Genomic DNA, 13,944 nt, shown 5'->3' on the forward strand with positions numbered 1-13,944 from the left:
TGGAAACTGCTCATCGCTCAGCAGATGTTTGCTGAACACCTGCTATGTGGGGGACAGGGGCTGTTCTAGGCTCTGGGGGAGTCATGATGAATGATGAATGCGTCCATGACTCTCCGGCTCTCCTCATGGGACAGAAGAGGACACCAAGGCTCTGAGCGGTGGAGAGCCCTGTGGTGACAGTGACAGGGTGACAGAGCCGTTCTAGCACCAAGGTTGCTCTTACCCTCCATGGCGCTGGGGCTGGATGCAGGGAAATGGCTTTGAGAGGGACTCTGCTATTCTCTCCCCAGCTTCCTGGTGTTCCCAGGGCGGGAAGGTGAGGGTGTGGACAGGCAGCACCTGCCCGGCGGCCGAGGCCGGCTTGGGATCATAGTCTAAGGCTTCCCGGAGCCAGAGGCTGGGGTTTGGGGTGTCAACAGGGCAGGCAGTTACCCTGTTACTGTAGCAGTCGCCAGGTTGGCGCAGCAAGGTGACAGTGGGCCCAGCCCCTGCGGAGCAGCAAGCCCCGCCCACCTCCCCACCACAGGCACTTGGGCTCCCTTTTGGGATGGACTTGGCCAGGCATTTGGGGGCAGAGGGTGGCTCAGGGTCCCAGGGTTTTGGCAAGTTACCGAAGGGTCATCAGGATTTTCAGAAAAGAGCTTTGTCTGGGGAAGCGAGAGAGGGCAGTTATCCCAAATCTTTCCAAAAGTGACATCAGACTCAAATCCTCTGCTTTGCGCCCAAACCCCTATCCTGACTGATGAAAGCCAAAGGGGCTGGAGGAGCCCAAGGGAGGGGGAAAGCCAGACAGTCTAGGTCTGGGTTCAGCCTCTGCTGTGTGACTTCAGAGAAGTCACTACACCTCCCTGGTCCTCTGTCATCTGCCAAATAGTGATGCTGCCCTAGACTCACAAGGATGCAGGAGGATGAACTGTGTGGCAGACCTAGAGGGCCTGGCGTGCGGCTGGCACATAACCTGTGCTTGCTCCCTCCCCCTCATGCCCTCACCCTTACCCTCTGCTGGGGCAGGACCGTCTGCGGCATCTACCGAGAAGCACTGTGGTTTGAGAGGTCCTTCCCTGAGGCTAGAGGGGCTGGACCTGGGGATCAAGTTCAAGTTCCTCCCCAAGCCTCAGAGGCATGCAGCACCCCACATCACCACACTGCTCCCGTGTGTCGGTCTCCCCCCACCCCACCCCCACCCCGAGCAAGGTGGGTGGCGGAGCCGTGTGCAGGCTTTGGAGACCTACACACCTGGCTGAGAATTCCGGCTCTGCCCCTTGGTCTCTGTGACCTTGGACGAGCAGCATCACCCCTCAGAGACCCCCATGTCTTTAACACGGGATCTAGTTCCTCCCACCTCGCTGGGTTTCGGTGAGCAAGCACCGATTCGGGGGGAGGGCTGAGCACAGAGGCTGGCACACAGCGAGGGTGCGGTAGTAAGGGGCCCCTCGCCTTTGCCCAAGGCCTTCCTCCAGCTCCGTCGGCTTTCATCCCTCTCCTTTCTCTGCTTCCTCAAACCCTTTCTGTGTCCAGCTCTGAGAATCCAGCCCCCTCAGAGGACGCGCCCCCACTCTGCTGCTGGGTACAGGCGCTTCTCCAGCCCCTCCATGTCCCCGAGCCAGCCAGCAACAGGGAGCCCCCAGCGTGGTCGAGTGCCACCCTCCGCGTGGCTCTCCTGGGTTCTAGGGAGCTCCAGCTCCTGGTCCCCCATGGCTCCTCTGGCCTGCATGGCTCAACCGGCCTGGGCAGTTCTGGGTGGTTTGTCAAGGACATTCTTAATGGCCAGGGTCAACCCTGTGGCAGGGCGGGGAGGGAGGGGGGGCACCCAGGGTGTGGATTGGTGGAGCACAGACCTGTCCAGGCGCACCTGGGCTGCAGGCAAAGGAGTGTCTGTTAGAGGAGGGCCGGCTGGGGCCACGGCAGGACCGACGGACAGAGGTGAGGGGCTGCCGGGTGTCGAGTGGGGGCCTGGACTGGGGTAGAACCTTCCCCGGGCCAGGGCAGGCCAGACAGGAGCAGGAGGCTTGGCGGGAGGGAGCCAGCACCTCTTTACAACCACCATGGATCTGCTGTTTCCCTGCCCTCTGTGGCCTGAGCAGGAGAGAGGGGGCTCAGGAACGGGCATGGGGAGTCGGAGCCATCCATGGGGACCCCACGATGCGAGCGACTCTGCTGGGCAAGGAGATCTCTCAGGGGAGGCAGCGGTGCTTGGAGGCAGGATAGGAGTAATGTCAACAGCAGAGGAAGGGAGTTCTAGACTTGGGGCCCTGCCGTGACCAATCTGCTCCTGGACACAGAGGACACTGGTACCCCGGCCCCCACCCCTGTACCCTCACACAGATATGTGCACCCTTGGCACCCTCCCTCAGTGATGAGGACACATCAGACCCGTGTCCCCTCCTGATAGCTTCACACACGTGCAAGCGAACGTGTGCACAGGAAAACACTTCGGTTCCTTTTTATCTGGGAGGTGCCAGGTGGCTGGGTACCAACAGTCTGTCTGTCCGTCTGCTCCGGGACCCAATGGAAGAGCTGGTGGGGCTGCGTGAGGGCTCCTCAGGGAGCCCTGTGAGCCTTCGGGAGCTGTGGGGCCCGTGTCCCCGTGTCCGCCGAGCCATTCGAGGTGAGAGCGAGGTCCCCTTCCTCTGCCTGTCGAAGACCCCTCATGGTGTCACCCCTTCCTGGATTCCCCCTCCCCTCTCCACCTTGAAACCCAAGAGCTGCCCTGCCTTCACCTGCCCACAGTCTCCGGGTGGCAGGGAGGGAAGGGACCTGTCCGCCTGTCCCTCTGCCTGTAGGTCTTGAGGTCTGTTCTCTGCCTTTGGGGAAAGCAACCCCAAAGCCTGATGGCCATGCTAGGGGCCTCGCTCTGCGCCCAGTGGGTGCTGCCTGGCCTGACCCTAGCATGGCCTGTAGCACAGGCCCACAGGTCTGGAGACAAGGAGGACTTCTGCTAGATTCTTGCGTTCTCTGAGCTGTGCCCTGTGGAGACCCTGGAGAAAGCTGTAGCTCTCAGCACACCCTCCCCCGCCCCAGCCGGCTCCGGCAATCTTCCCGAGCATCCAGCATGGGGTGGGGTGGGGGAGGGTGCACAGGTCAACGGTCCCCTAGTGGGGCCCATACGCCTGGCACCCACCGTGCTGCTGCCTTCCCTTGCCTTAATTCTTGCTTTGCCCCTCATGCGCAGAGCCCCTTCTCAGCCACCCTGGACTTGACCCCATGACCCAGCCCCATGCTGCCCCCGCACTCCCTGCCCTGAGCCCCAGCAGGTCTCCAGGGAAGGGGCTGTCCATGCGCCATCTCGGGCCCTGGGCTATGACCACGTGCCCCTGCCCCAGGTGGCCTGGAGTGGCTGAAGCAGAAGGTGTTCCGCGTCGGGGAGGACTGGTATTTCCTGATGACCCTCGGGGTGCTCATGGCCCTGATCAGCTACACCATGAACTTCGCTATCGGGCGCGTGGTGCGAGGTAACCCCTCCCGGGCACACACACCTGCTCTGGACACAGGCTTCCTCCCACGCTCTCAGGATGCCAGATGGGCTGTCAGGTGCATCGTGGGTGGAGGAGGGCTTGGGGTAGGGGAGGGGGCCTGGGGCTGGTCCAAGCTTTGCTCTTGACTTGCTGTGTGACGCTGGGTAGGTTCCTGCCCCTCTCTGGGTCTCCTTGCACAATGAGCAAGAAAGACCTGAATGTTCCCAAGAGCCCTTCTTCCCCTGAGCTCTGTGCCCACCTCTTCCCGCTGTTCCTGCCCCTTCTCCTCCTCCTTCCGCCTTGCTCTCGCCTCAGTAACGCCCAGGGACGGCACTTGCTTGGATCACCAGAAATAGAACTTTCTTTCCCTGTGCTCCAGTGGGCTCTCTGCACCCTGAGTTCTCCCAGGAACGGGGGAGCATAGGCAGGAAGGTTCTAACACCCCCTGGTAGACTTGGTCAGGTGCCATCCTGAGAACCTGCTACGCCTCAAACATTGGACATCATCTGAGTGCTTTCTCGCAATGACCCCATGAGGGAGCTCCCATCGGTAGCCCATTTGACCGATGGGGAAACGGAAGCTCACTGAGGTTAAGTCACTTGCCCAAGGTCATTCAGTGGGTGTGGCAACACTGGGAGGTGGATCCAGGGTCTTAGCCCTGCCTCCATTTGGGCATCTGCCGCTCTCTGGGGGGCCTCCCCTCTTCGAGCCTCCCTTTCTGGGTTAGTGGACACCTGAGGGCTGCAAAGCCTGCGCTGGCTTCCTGACTCCCGGGTGTCCCCAGCACACAAGTGGTTATACCGGGAAATTGGGGACAGCCACCTGCTCCGGTACCTCTCCTGGACCGTGTACCCTGTGGCCCTGGTCTCCTTCTCCTCCGGCTTCTCCCAGAGCATCACGCCCTTCTCTGGAGGTGAGCCGTGTGCCTGTGTGCCGGGGGCCAGAGCCTGTTCATACCCCTCTGGGCATCTGATGGGGGAGGCGGGAAGCAGTGACCCCATGTCACAGCCAGCGAAGCCAGGCTCAGAAGCTTCGTGTGGCTTGCACCGAAGCAACACTGTGAGAAGGTCAGATCTTGACTCTGGGGTCACTGCTGGCTCTGCTTCCGTTCTGAGGGTGCTTCTGGCCGGTGATGGGGAGCCCTGGTGGCAGGCTCCCCAGGGAGGGGCTGAGGGAGGCGCACAGCCTTCCCAGGCCTCTCAGCTCTGCCTCCAGCTCCAGGCCAGCACTGGGGACCTCCGGGGGTGCATCCAAGGGTGGCCTGAGATTCTATCCTGGGTGCCCCCCGTTTTGCCGTAGCTGTCTGCCAGGCTCTGCTGGAATGACACAGACAGACCCTCAACTTCCTCCTCTGCAAATGAGTTCACAGATCTTAACTGAGGGTTTTGGAGAACCTGACCAGATCATGATGTGAAAAGTTTTGGGCAGGTGAGGAGTTCAGAGTGTAATCTAGAGACCGCCCCTGTCTTGCCCCGTGTCCATCCCCTGCCAAGGTTCTGGAATCCCGGAGCTGAAGACTATGCTGACCGGCGTGGTGCTGGAGGATTACCTGGACATCAAGAACTTCGGGGCCAAGGTGGCCGGCCTCACCTGCACCCTGGCCGCCGGCAGCACCATCTTCCTGGGCAAAGTGGTACGGGCAGGCGTGAGAGCACCCCCCCACACCATCCCCCCCCCTTTGCCCCACAGAAGCAGGGTCAGTGGGGACTCAGGCCAATGCCTGCTTTTAAGGGTTCTGGCCTGGGGAGGAGGCAGGCCAGGTCCCCAAAGTGTGACCAAATTGCTGGGGAGACAGAGGACAAGGGTGTGGCGGGGCAGCTGTGCGGTTCTGGATGAGGCTCTCGGCCCCCCAGCCCCGGGCCCCAGTGGGGAGGAGTGAGGCGAGCCCTGTGCCGGGTGCCCACACCTCCCCTGCAGGGCCCCTTCGTGCACCTGTCTGTGATGATCGCTGCCTACCTGGGCCGGGTGCACACCAAGGCCATTGGAGAGTCTGAGGTAAGGGGGTCAGGGACGGCCCCCCCTTTGGAGGAATGAGAGGGAGGGGAGGGTGGGGGCTGACTCTGAGCCCCGGACTCGGGATCTCCCCAGAACAAGAGCAAGCAGAACGAGATGCTGGTGGTGGCAGCAGCAGTGGGCGTGGCCACGGTGTTTGCAGCGCCCTTCAGTGGTGAGACTGTGCCCCTCCCTCGCGCCCTGGGGCCCCCCCACACCCCTCCTGCGGACCACCCCCTCACTCCTGTCCCGCTGAGGGCCTTGGAGGAGGTGTGGGCTGACACAGGTCTCGGTTCTCACTGCAGTCCTTGGAGGGCACAGCCGCCCCAGTGGGGGTGGGGGTGGAGGGGGCTGTCGAGATGCCTCAGGGTCACATCAGACAGACTTGGGCTGGAGATCCGGCTCCCCTGTGTGACCTGGGCTAGTGGGTTCAGCTCTCGGAGCCTCGGGGATGCTCGCGCCTTGCCACAGGGCCGTTGTAGGGATGGAGAAGCTCTCCGTGGGCTCCTGCCTGGCCTCTCTCACTTCGGCTGCTGCGGGGAGAGCAGGATGGGAGGGGTCAGGGCGCTGGGGTGGACGGAGGCGGGGCTCTGCCCTTAGCTCAGCACCACCTTCAGGGATCCTGTTCAGCATCGAGGTCATGTCTTCCCACTTCTCTGTCTGGGATTACTGGAGGGGCTTCTTTGCGGCCACCTGCGGAGCCTTCATGTTTCGCCTCCTGTCCGTCTTCAACAGCGAGCAGGGTGAGTCCCCGTGAGACGGCTGGACCCAGCCCTGGCTCCCGCCCCGCCCCGCCCCCCCCCGCCGCCCCCGCCCCCCCCTCCCATCTTCTCTCCCTCTCTCCTTTCCTTGCTGACCTGTATTGGGCGTGAGGGATGGGAGCCCCCACCCCGCCCCCCGAGAGTACAGGGGGGCAAGGCTGAGCAAGGAGGCAAGGGCTGGTTTTCGGGGCCTTGAATGCCAGGAAAGGGTATTCAGGGGCAGTACTGAGCATCACCTCCGCTGCTCTTTGTCAAGTCTGGGATTTGGGTTTGGCTGGGGCCAGGGTGTGCTCCCTGATCTTTCCCTCCTGCCCCAGAGACCATCACCTCCCTCTACAAGACCAATTTCAGGGTGGATGTCCCGTTCGACCTGCCGGAGATCTTCTTTTTTGTGGCCCTGGGGTGAGTGAGTGCCTCGGGTCCCTCGAGAGCCCCGCGGGGGGGGCCTCACCCAGGCCTGAGCCGCTGCCCTTGTTTCTGGGGCGGAGCTCTGGCCTCCCCTTCCCACCCCAGGGCCATCTGTGGCATCGTGAGCTGCGCATACCTCTTCTGTCAGCGAACATTCCTTGGTTTTGTCAAGACCAACCAGCTTATCTCCAAACTGCTGGCCACCAGGTAGGCTCTGGACAGGAACTGGGGAGGACAGCCCTGCTTCCTTCCTCAGCCTCCTGAGCCCACAGCTCCCTTTTGTAGAGAACCCCACTCTCTGACGGCATTTTTATCCTCCTGCTGAGTCCCCCAAAACCTGCCTAGCCCACACTCCGCTTACGGAGCCTCTATTGCCTCCTAGCCCCCCTCTCCAGGTCCCCACAGTCACCGCTCCACACCCGCACCCCCAGCTTGCTGGGCTTTCAACCTTCCACGTGCTCCCCTCTCCCCCTGAGTCCTCACCCTATCAATGGGCTTGGCCCCCCACAAGCCCTCCTTCCCCACAGAGCCAGAAGCCCTGAGCCCCTCTGCTCCCCAGACCTTGTTTGCCCCGTGGCATTGGCCTCTGCCCCAGGCTGGCCATGCATGGCCCGCCCTGGCCTGGCGGAGCTCTGTCCCCAACTCCTGTAGCAGCCCTGGTTTCCTCCCCTGGAGGGGGCCTGGCCTGTGTCCCCCATTCCTCCGGTTTCTGCCTCAGGGGGGTGAGCCCTGCTCTTGCCCGGCTCCCCCTCCGTGGGGTGGGCGGGGAGGAGGACCAGCACCCGAGCTCACGCCGCCACCCCACGCCCCACAGCAAGCCTCTGTATGCCGCTCTGGCGGCCTTGATTCTCGCCTCCATCACTTACCCTCCTGGCGTGGGCCGCTTTCTGGCTTCTCGGGTAAGAGGCGCTGAGCCGGGAGGGTGGGAGTGGGGCACCCCCATCCCTCACCCACAATGTGCCTGTCATTTCACTTCATCCCCATGACACCTGTAAGGGGAAGCCTGCGGGTCATCCTCGAGTTCTAGCTGAGGACACTGCCCTCTGGGAGGTCAGAGCCCATCCCAAGGTGGGAGGATCTAAGGCAGGGTCAAGGGGAGGCGGAGGCAGGAGCGGCTGCCCAGTCCCCCCCTGCAGAGTTCCGACCTGTCCCCTGCGCCAGCTGTCCATGAAGCAGCATCTGGACTCACTGTTCGACAACCACTCGTGGGCGCTGATGACCCGGAACTCATCCCCACCCTGGCCCAAGGAGCTTGACCCCCAGAACCTGTGGTTTGAATGGTACCACCCGCGGTTCACCATCTTTGGGACCCTCGCCTTCTTTCTGGTTATGAAGGTGGGTGCCGCGGGCCCCCCCCCCGCCGGGGTCATGCGCAGAGTGGAGACTGGCCTTGGGTGGGAAGCGGAGCGAGGCCTCCCACTGGGTGCAGCACAGCGCCCGGGCCTTCCACCCAGACTGTCTGATCTCTCTCTCACCCCCTGTGTGACCCCAGTCCACGTGGTTTCAGTTCTGAGCCTCAGTTTCCTCATCTTTAAAATGGGGGGAGTCGTTGTGTGTCTACCTCCAAGGGAAGGTTGAGGAGGAAGAAAGGAAAGCCCTTGGCGCGATGCCAGGCACGTAGTAGGCTCTTCGTCAGGGTGGGTGTCCTTCCGTTGGTCAGTGCCCTCCTAACACCAGACGCTGGTGATGGCCGTGTGCATGGGCTGCCTCCTGCTGTCTGGGAAGTGCCCAGGTCCCCTGCCCATTCTCGTCCCCTTGCCTCTAACCTCCGCCCCTCCGGGTCCCCCCCCCCACAGTTCTGGATGCTGATTCTGGCCACCACCATCCCCATCCCTGCTGGGTACTTCATGCCCATATTCATCTTTGGTGAGTCTGGGGTTCCCAGGCTCCGAGAGGTTCCTGGTTACTGGGGCAGGGCCACGGCTCCCGGCTCTCTCCCTTCCTCCTCAGATGGCACTGAGGCTGGTCCCCAGGAACGGAAGCCTGTGGGGGCCGCGTCAGTCTGCCTCCCCCGCCCCCCTCTCTCTCTGGCCAGGAGCTGGCATCGGGCGTCTCATAGGAGAGGCCCTCGCTCTTGCCTTCCCCGAGGGCATCGTGGCCGGAGGGGTCACCAACCCCATCATGCCTGGGGGGTACGCCCTGGCAGGTGAGTGGGCTGGGTCCCCACGGGGTGGGCAGACCTTGGAGGCGCTGGGCTGGACCCGGAGGGTCAGGGCATCAGAGCCCCTCCCTGAGCCCCGTCCCCGGAGCCGCTGTTATTCTCTCTAGCTCCCGTCTGTCCCTGACACCCCAACCTGTCCCTTACATGCTCCCGCTCCCCGAGCCCAGGCACCAGGGCGCTTCCAGCAGTGGCCAGCGTGTGGCCTCTGTGTGACGATGGCCCCTGTGGCTTGAACCACCCCACCCTGGCTCTACCCCCTGTAGGGGCTGCGGCCTTCTCGGGGGCCGTGACCCACACCATCTCCACGGCGCTGCTGGCCTTCGAGCTGACTGGCCAGATAGTGCACGCGCTGCCCGTGTTGATGGCCGTGCTGGCGGCCAACGCCATCGCCCAGAGCTGCCAACCCTCCTTCTATGACGGCACCATCATTGTCAAGAAGCTGCCATACCTTCCGTGGATCCGAGGCCGAAAAATCAGGTGAGAGGTACCCACATTGGGCTGGCTGATGGGGGTGATCAGCCTGGGTGGGCTGGGGTAAAGCCCCCGCCCCCATATAAAACCCTCCCTGTGGCTGACCTTGGATGTGGGTGGTGTGGAAGGGGCTGATACACAGCCACCTCATCTCCACTCTCTTCCACTCCCTGCATGACCTTGGGCAAGTGCTTGGCCTCCAGGGCCTCCGTGTCTTCTTAGTCATCATTCTGTCTGCATGACAGGACTGATGCTGCCCATTTGCTGGAAGCTGGGGCTCAGAGAGGCGCTGTGCCTTGCTCCCCATCACACAGAGAGTCAGCACCAGATCTGGGATGTTCCCTCCTCTCTCCCACCCCTGCCCTGCTGTCCTCGCTGTGACGCTGGGACTGGAATCAGGCTTTGGAATCTCCCCTGGCCAGACAGGACCAGAGCAGCTTCTGTTCCCAGAGAAGCAGGACTAAGAGGCTCTAAGAGTCTTGGGTCCAAGACCCAGATCCAAACATGTGCAAACTGGCACTTTGGTCCAGACCTCTGTTTCTCCATCTGTAAAATGGGGGAAGCCACTCCGGTGATTTTCAAACTTTAAACCTTTTTTTTTTTCTTTCTGCCATAAAACTTTTCTTCAGATGAAATCCTCCAGGGAAGACTTCTGAGTAAAAGACACTGAAATGGAGTCAGTCTGGGGGGTGGGGGATAGGGGTTCAGGGGCTGGGAATCCAGAATCAGGCCATAGGTGAACTGTCTCCAAGTTCCTCCCCACCTTGGGGTTCTAGGAGCTGTTCATCCTAGACATCTCTCAGTGTCTGCCCACACCCCAGAACCAGCTCCCCCCAGGTACCCCTACCTCGTCCTGGGGTCTGGAGACCCCCTCGCTCCAGGACCTGAGGGGAGCACCCTTCTGCTTCCAGCTCTCACCGTGTGATCGTGGAACACTTCATGAACTGTGCCATCACCACGCTGGCCAAGGACGCACCGCTGGAGGAAGTGGCCAGGGTGGTGACCTCCACAGACCTGGCCAAGTATTTCCTGGTGGAGAGCACAGGTGCCCAGCAGGAAGGAGGGAGCATGGGTGTGGAGGGGACATTCGCTCTACCTTTACCTTTGGCCTTGGAGGGGTAGGCCCAGGAAAGGGGAAGCAGGGCATTGGACCTGTCCGTCACCTGACTCTGAATCTTGTCTCTGCAGCCGTGTGACCTTGGGCAGGTCACTTCATTTCTCTGAGCCTCAGTTTCCTCACTGGTAAAGTGGAAACAATGACCTCCCTAACTTGGGGTGGTTGACATGTTTAAATGAGATGAGAGGAGGCTTGTAAGGCGCTCCATGGGTAGTTTTAGAAATTCCAGAAGCCAGGCCTGGTGTGCTTGGGAGTGGGGGTAGTGAACGGCAACGCTACAAGGTGTCTGAGGACTCCTTATCTCAGTCTCCCCTTCAAGCATTCCCAGCTAACTCACCTCTCCTGAAACCCTGTTGCCACGAGAAAAGTATCTTTTTAAAGAAAAATGAATGGGTGGCCTTGTGAAAAGACACACAAGCTGAGTCTTGGGGAAGGATCTAGCTACAGCATCATTTCCCACTGGGACACAAGTACAATAAAAGTAGGAAAGATTATGGGGGTAGGGGGGAGCAGGAGGCAGCCCTGTCCACTCAGGGGCACCCATCAGCACACACATGCAAATGAGACAAGGTACACGCTTGGCAAGCATAGCACAGCTGGATTTTGACTCCTACTGAACCTTTGGGCAGGTATTTTGTTCAGTTATCAACCTGCACAACCATATGGTTACCACCATACCCACCCCCAAGAGGCCATAAAGCCATTTGTGAACAGCAGAACCATGGGCAAACCCGCTGTGAACTGCAGTTTCCCCACCTGGAAACTAGGGACCGACATGGAGTTATCAGAGGTTCTCAACCCCAATGCCACGCCCTCTCCCTACTCAGATTGGGATATCTCTAACATGATCCCACAGAATACACCAAATATGTCATTTGGAAATGTTTGCATATGGATGACTCCTCCAAAAGGCTCCACCTCCTGGAACAAAGACAAAATTGGCCCCCAAGAAAAAGACCACTTCTACCCTCAGAGCCACGGGAAGCAAAGAGCTCCCAACCAGCCCAGGCCCAGGCTGCTGGACCCTGCTGCTCACCTAAGAAATAGCTTTAATTGTTGTTGTCTAAAGGGAGAGAATTTATGTATCTAGTTGTAAAGTTTTGATTTTACTTGACAAGAAGGAAAAATGCCAGGCTCCCCTCTCAAAACCCAACACCTGCCAACTCCAGTGGCAGCTTGGAGGGAGGCGTGCCAAGCCCTCAGCCCACGGCACAACCTCCCAACGTGGTGGTCTTCTGGGTTCACACTTGCACTGGGCTGAGCCAGATGTGGAACTTGCTGAGGGAAATGAGGGGCAAAGCCCGCTCTGACCCATAGACATCTTCATGCCCATGTCCTAGAGCTGCTCCTGCCTCGAGAGACCCCACCACAGGGGGAATCAGGGTGGGCAGCCTTCCACAGCTACCTTCCATTACCAGCCTCCACATCAGCAGTCAATGACCTTGGGCAAGATAAATAAGCTCTCTGTGCCTCCTAGCCTCAGTTTCCTCTTATATAAAATTGGTGGTCATAGCTCCCGACCCACTGGCTGCTGTAGTTTCCTGAGAGACGTGAGAACACCCAGTAAATGCCATGTGGCTCACTCCCTCTCCACTCGTGCAGAGTCTCAGATACTGGTGGGCACTGTGGGAAGGGAGGAATTGGTGCAGGCACTCCGGGCTGAGCCTTCTTCCTGGACTCCAGGGCACCCGGTAAGTACTCCTGGGGGGGGGGGCGGTGTCAGGCTGGGGAGTGGTCAGCAGGGAAGTAAGGGGGGCGCCTCGGGGAAAGGGGGTCTGAGAGGGACAGCCTGGAGATGGCGGAGGCTGGCCCAGCCCCCCATGAGCCTTCCCGCATCACTGGCAGTGTCTTCGGGACCTCCTGGCTGGGGGCTGTCCCATAGAGCCCGTGACCCTGCAGCTGTCTCCGGAGACCTCTCTGCATCAGGTAATGGGGAGGGCTTGGGCATGCGGGCAGACAAGGACCGTGGGATAGAGGGGAAGCTCCAGCTTTCTTGGCACCTTGTGGCCAAGGCTCTCTGCTCCTCCTGGGTTGGCTTCCTCGTCTGTAAAATGAGCACAGTAGTCCTTGTTCTCTCTGTCCCTCATTTCTAGGGTTCTTGGGATGATGCATGGACCAGGGAAGAGGGAGAGCTTGAGGGAGCAGAAGGCTCTGGGTGGAGAGAGACTGTAGTTAAAATATGTCTTTGCATCAAGGCACACAGGGGTCTCAATTGCAGGTCCGCCACATTCTCCCTGTGTGATCCTGGGCAAATTAATCCCTCTGAATCCTGATCCCTTCCCATCCTGCAAAACAGGGGCTTTGGTACATGGGGTCAGAGAGGGGCAGAAGCAGGCTGGGACACGGAGATGGCCTCAGCCCCTCTGTGTGGCGGGATCATGCTGGATCATGCTTATAAACTTGGCCTTCCCGTTGGTCCCTTGTGTGGACTCTGGAGACCCCTGGTGGTCATAGTGGACATTGCAGGCCCTAATGTCCCATCCACTGTTACTGCACCCCACCCCTTTCCCAGGCTCTGATATAGACGGGTGGGCACCCCTGGGACAGAGCTCTGGCCAGAGCCTCCACCTCAACTCACAGGCCCCAGGCTAGGGAGAGACTGAAACCAGAGCGAAGGGCTGAGCACCATCTATCTTCCACTGTTTACTAACAACCCCTCTCCTCTAGGCACACAACCTCTTTGAGCTGTTGAAACTTCAGTCCCTGCCTGTGACATCTCTGGGCAGAGCTGTAGGCTCTGTGTCTTGGGTGGAGGTATGAGGGTCCCAGGGGCAAAGCAAGGCAGAGGAGCCATGCTCGAGCAGACTGGCGCGGGGTTAGGGGGGGCACCAGTATCTTCCTATCCGAACTTAGAGGGGCCTCACTGGGTTCTGATGAGCCCCACTTTTTGGCCCAGAGAGCCTGGCCACTGTTTTGTGGCCAGGAGCCAGCCCTGCCATTCTCTGGGCCTAAATGATGCCATCTGTATAATGGGGAGGAACTGGCTTTAACATTTACCCCATTCCCCCGAATCAACCCTTAGGGCAGCCAGTCAGTCCCGGAATCCCCACTCAGCCTCCTCTACACCCTCCCTCCCCCAAACCCCTCTTTCTCTGTTCCAGTTGAAGAAAGCAATTTCCAGCCTGACAAACCCACCAGCTCCAAAGTGAGCCAGCCTTGCAAGACCCTGGGCCGAGACCCTGCCTCTCTTCCCCCATCACAACACAGCCCTCCAGCCCAGCTCATCTCCTCGGTGAAGCAGGCGGCTCTAACCTAGCACTGAGCAGGGCCCCACGCTCACTGTGCTCCATCCTGGGCGACACAAGCGCTGCATACTGTAAAGGACAAATCCCACCCTGGACCCAGCAGAATTCAAGAGCACAGAAAACCAGCAGACAGTGGGTGCTCATTGAAAATTCACCAAATTCACAGTCAAGACATTGGTGTAGGGCTATCGGCAAGGGCAGGCACAGATGCCCTCTGGGAGTTTAGGACCCCCAACCAGAGGCTTCCACGAAAAATAAAGCTGGTTCCCAGAGCTATAGACTCTCTCTCAGCTCCAAGGATGTGGACAGCTCAGTGCTGGCCCTGAGTGGGGTC

The 13,944-nt window shown here is 60.2% G+C and overlaps 1 protein-coding gene across 3 annotated transcripts; it reads left to right on the forward strand.

The window, feature by feature from the left end:
* The first annotated feature begins 1,833 nt into the window (after positions 1 to 1,833).
* Positions 1,834 to 13,882, forward strand: LOC101676060 (chloride channel protein ClC-Ka). Of its 3 annotated transcripts, none has more exons than XM_004741398.3 (20): positions 1,834 to 1,923; positions 2,456 to 2,608; positions 3,324 to 3,452; positions 4,240 to 4,368; positions 4,949 to 5,088; positions 5,373 to 5,450; positions 5,544 to 5,622; positions 6,065 to 6,190; positions 6,526 to 6,610; positions 6,722 to 6,823; positions 7,431 to 7,515; positions 7,778 to 7,951; positions 8,413 to 8,482; positions 8,652 to 8,762; positions 9,041 to 9,254; positions 10,160 to 10,293; positions 11,968 to 12,056; positions 12,211 to 12,291; positions 13,033 to 13,119; positions 13,467 to 13,882. In XM_004741398.3, the coding sequence occupies exons 2-20, from the start codon at positions 2,509 to 2,511 to the stop codon at positions 13,512 to 13,514; spliced, it is 2,061 nt and encodes a 686-aa protein (XP_004741455.1). In that variant the 5' UTR covers positions 1,834 to 1,923; positions 2,456 to 2,508; the 3' UTR covers positions 13,515 to 13,882. The 3 variants fall into 3 exon arrangements, with proteins under 3 accessions (XP_004741455.1, XP_012904134.1, XP_004741456.1); XM_013048680.2 differs by having other exon boundaries at positions 8,655 to 8,762; XM_004741399.3 differs by having other exon boundaries at positions 2,463 to 2,608.
* The last annotated feature ends 62 nt before the right edge of the window (positions 13,883 to 13,944 follow it).

This window comes from Mustela putorius, unplaced genomic scaffold, assembly GCF_011764305.1.
Source record: "Mustela putorius furo isolate JIRA1106 unplaced genomic scaffold, ASM1176430v1.1 tig00003853_pilon_pilon_pilon, whole genome shotgun sequence".
NCBI classification, from domain to species: domain Eukaryota; kingdom Metazoa; phylum Chordata; class Mammalia; order Carnivora; family Mustelidae; genus Mustela; species Mustela putorius.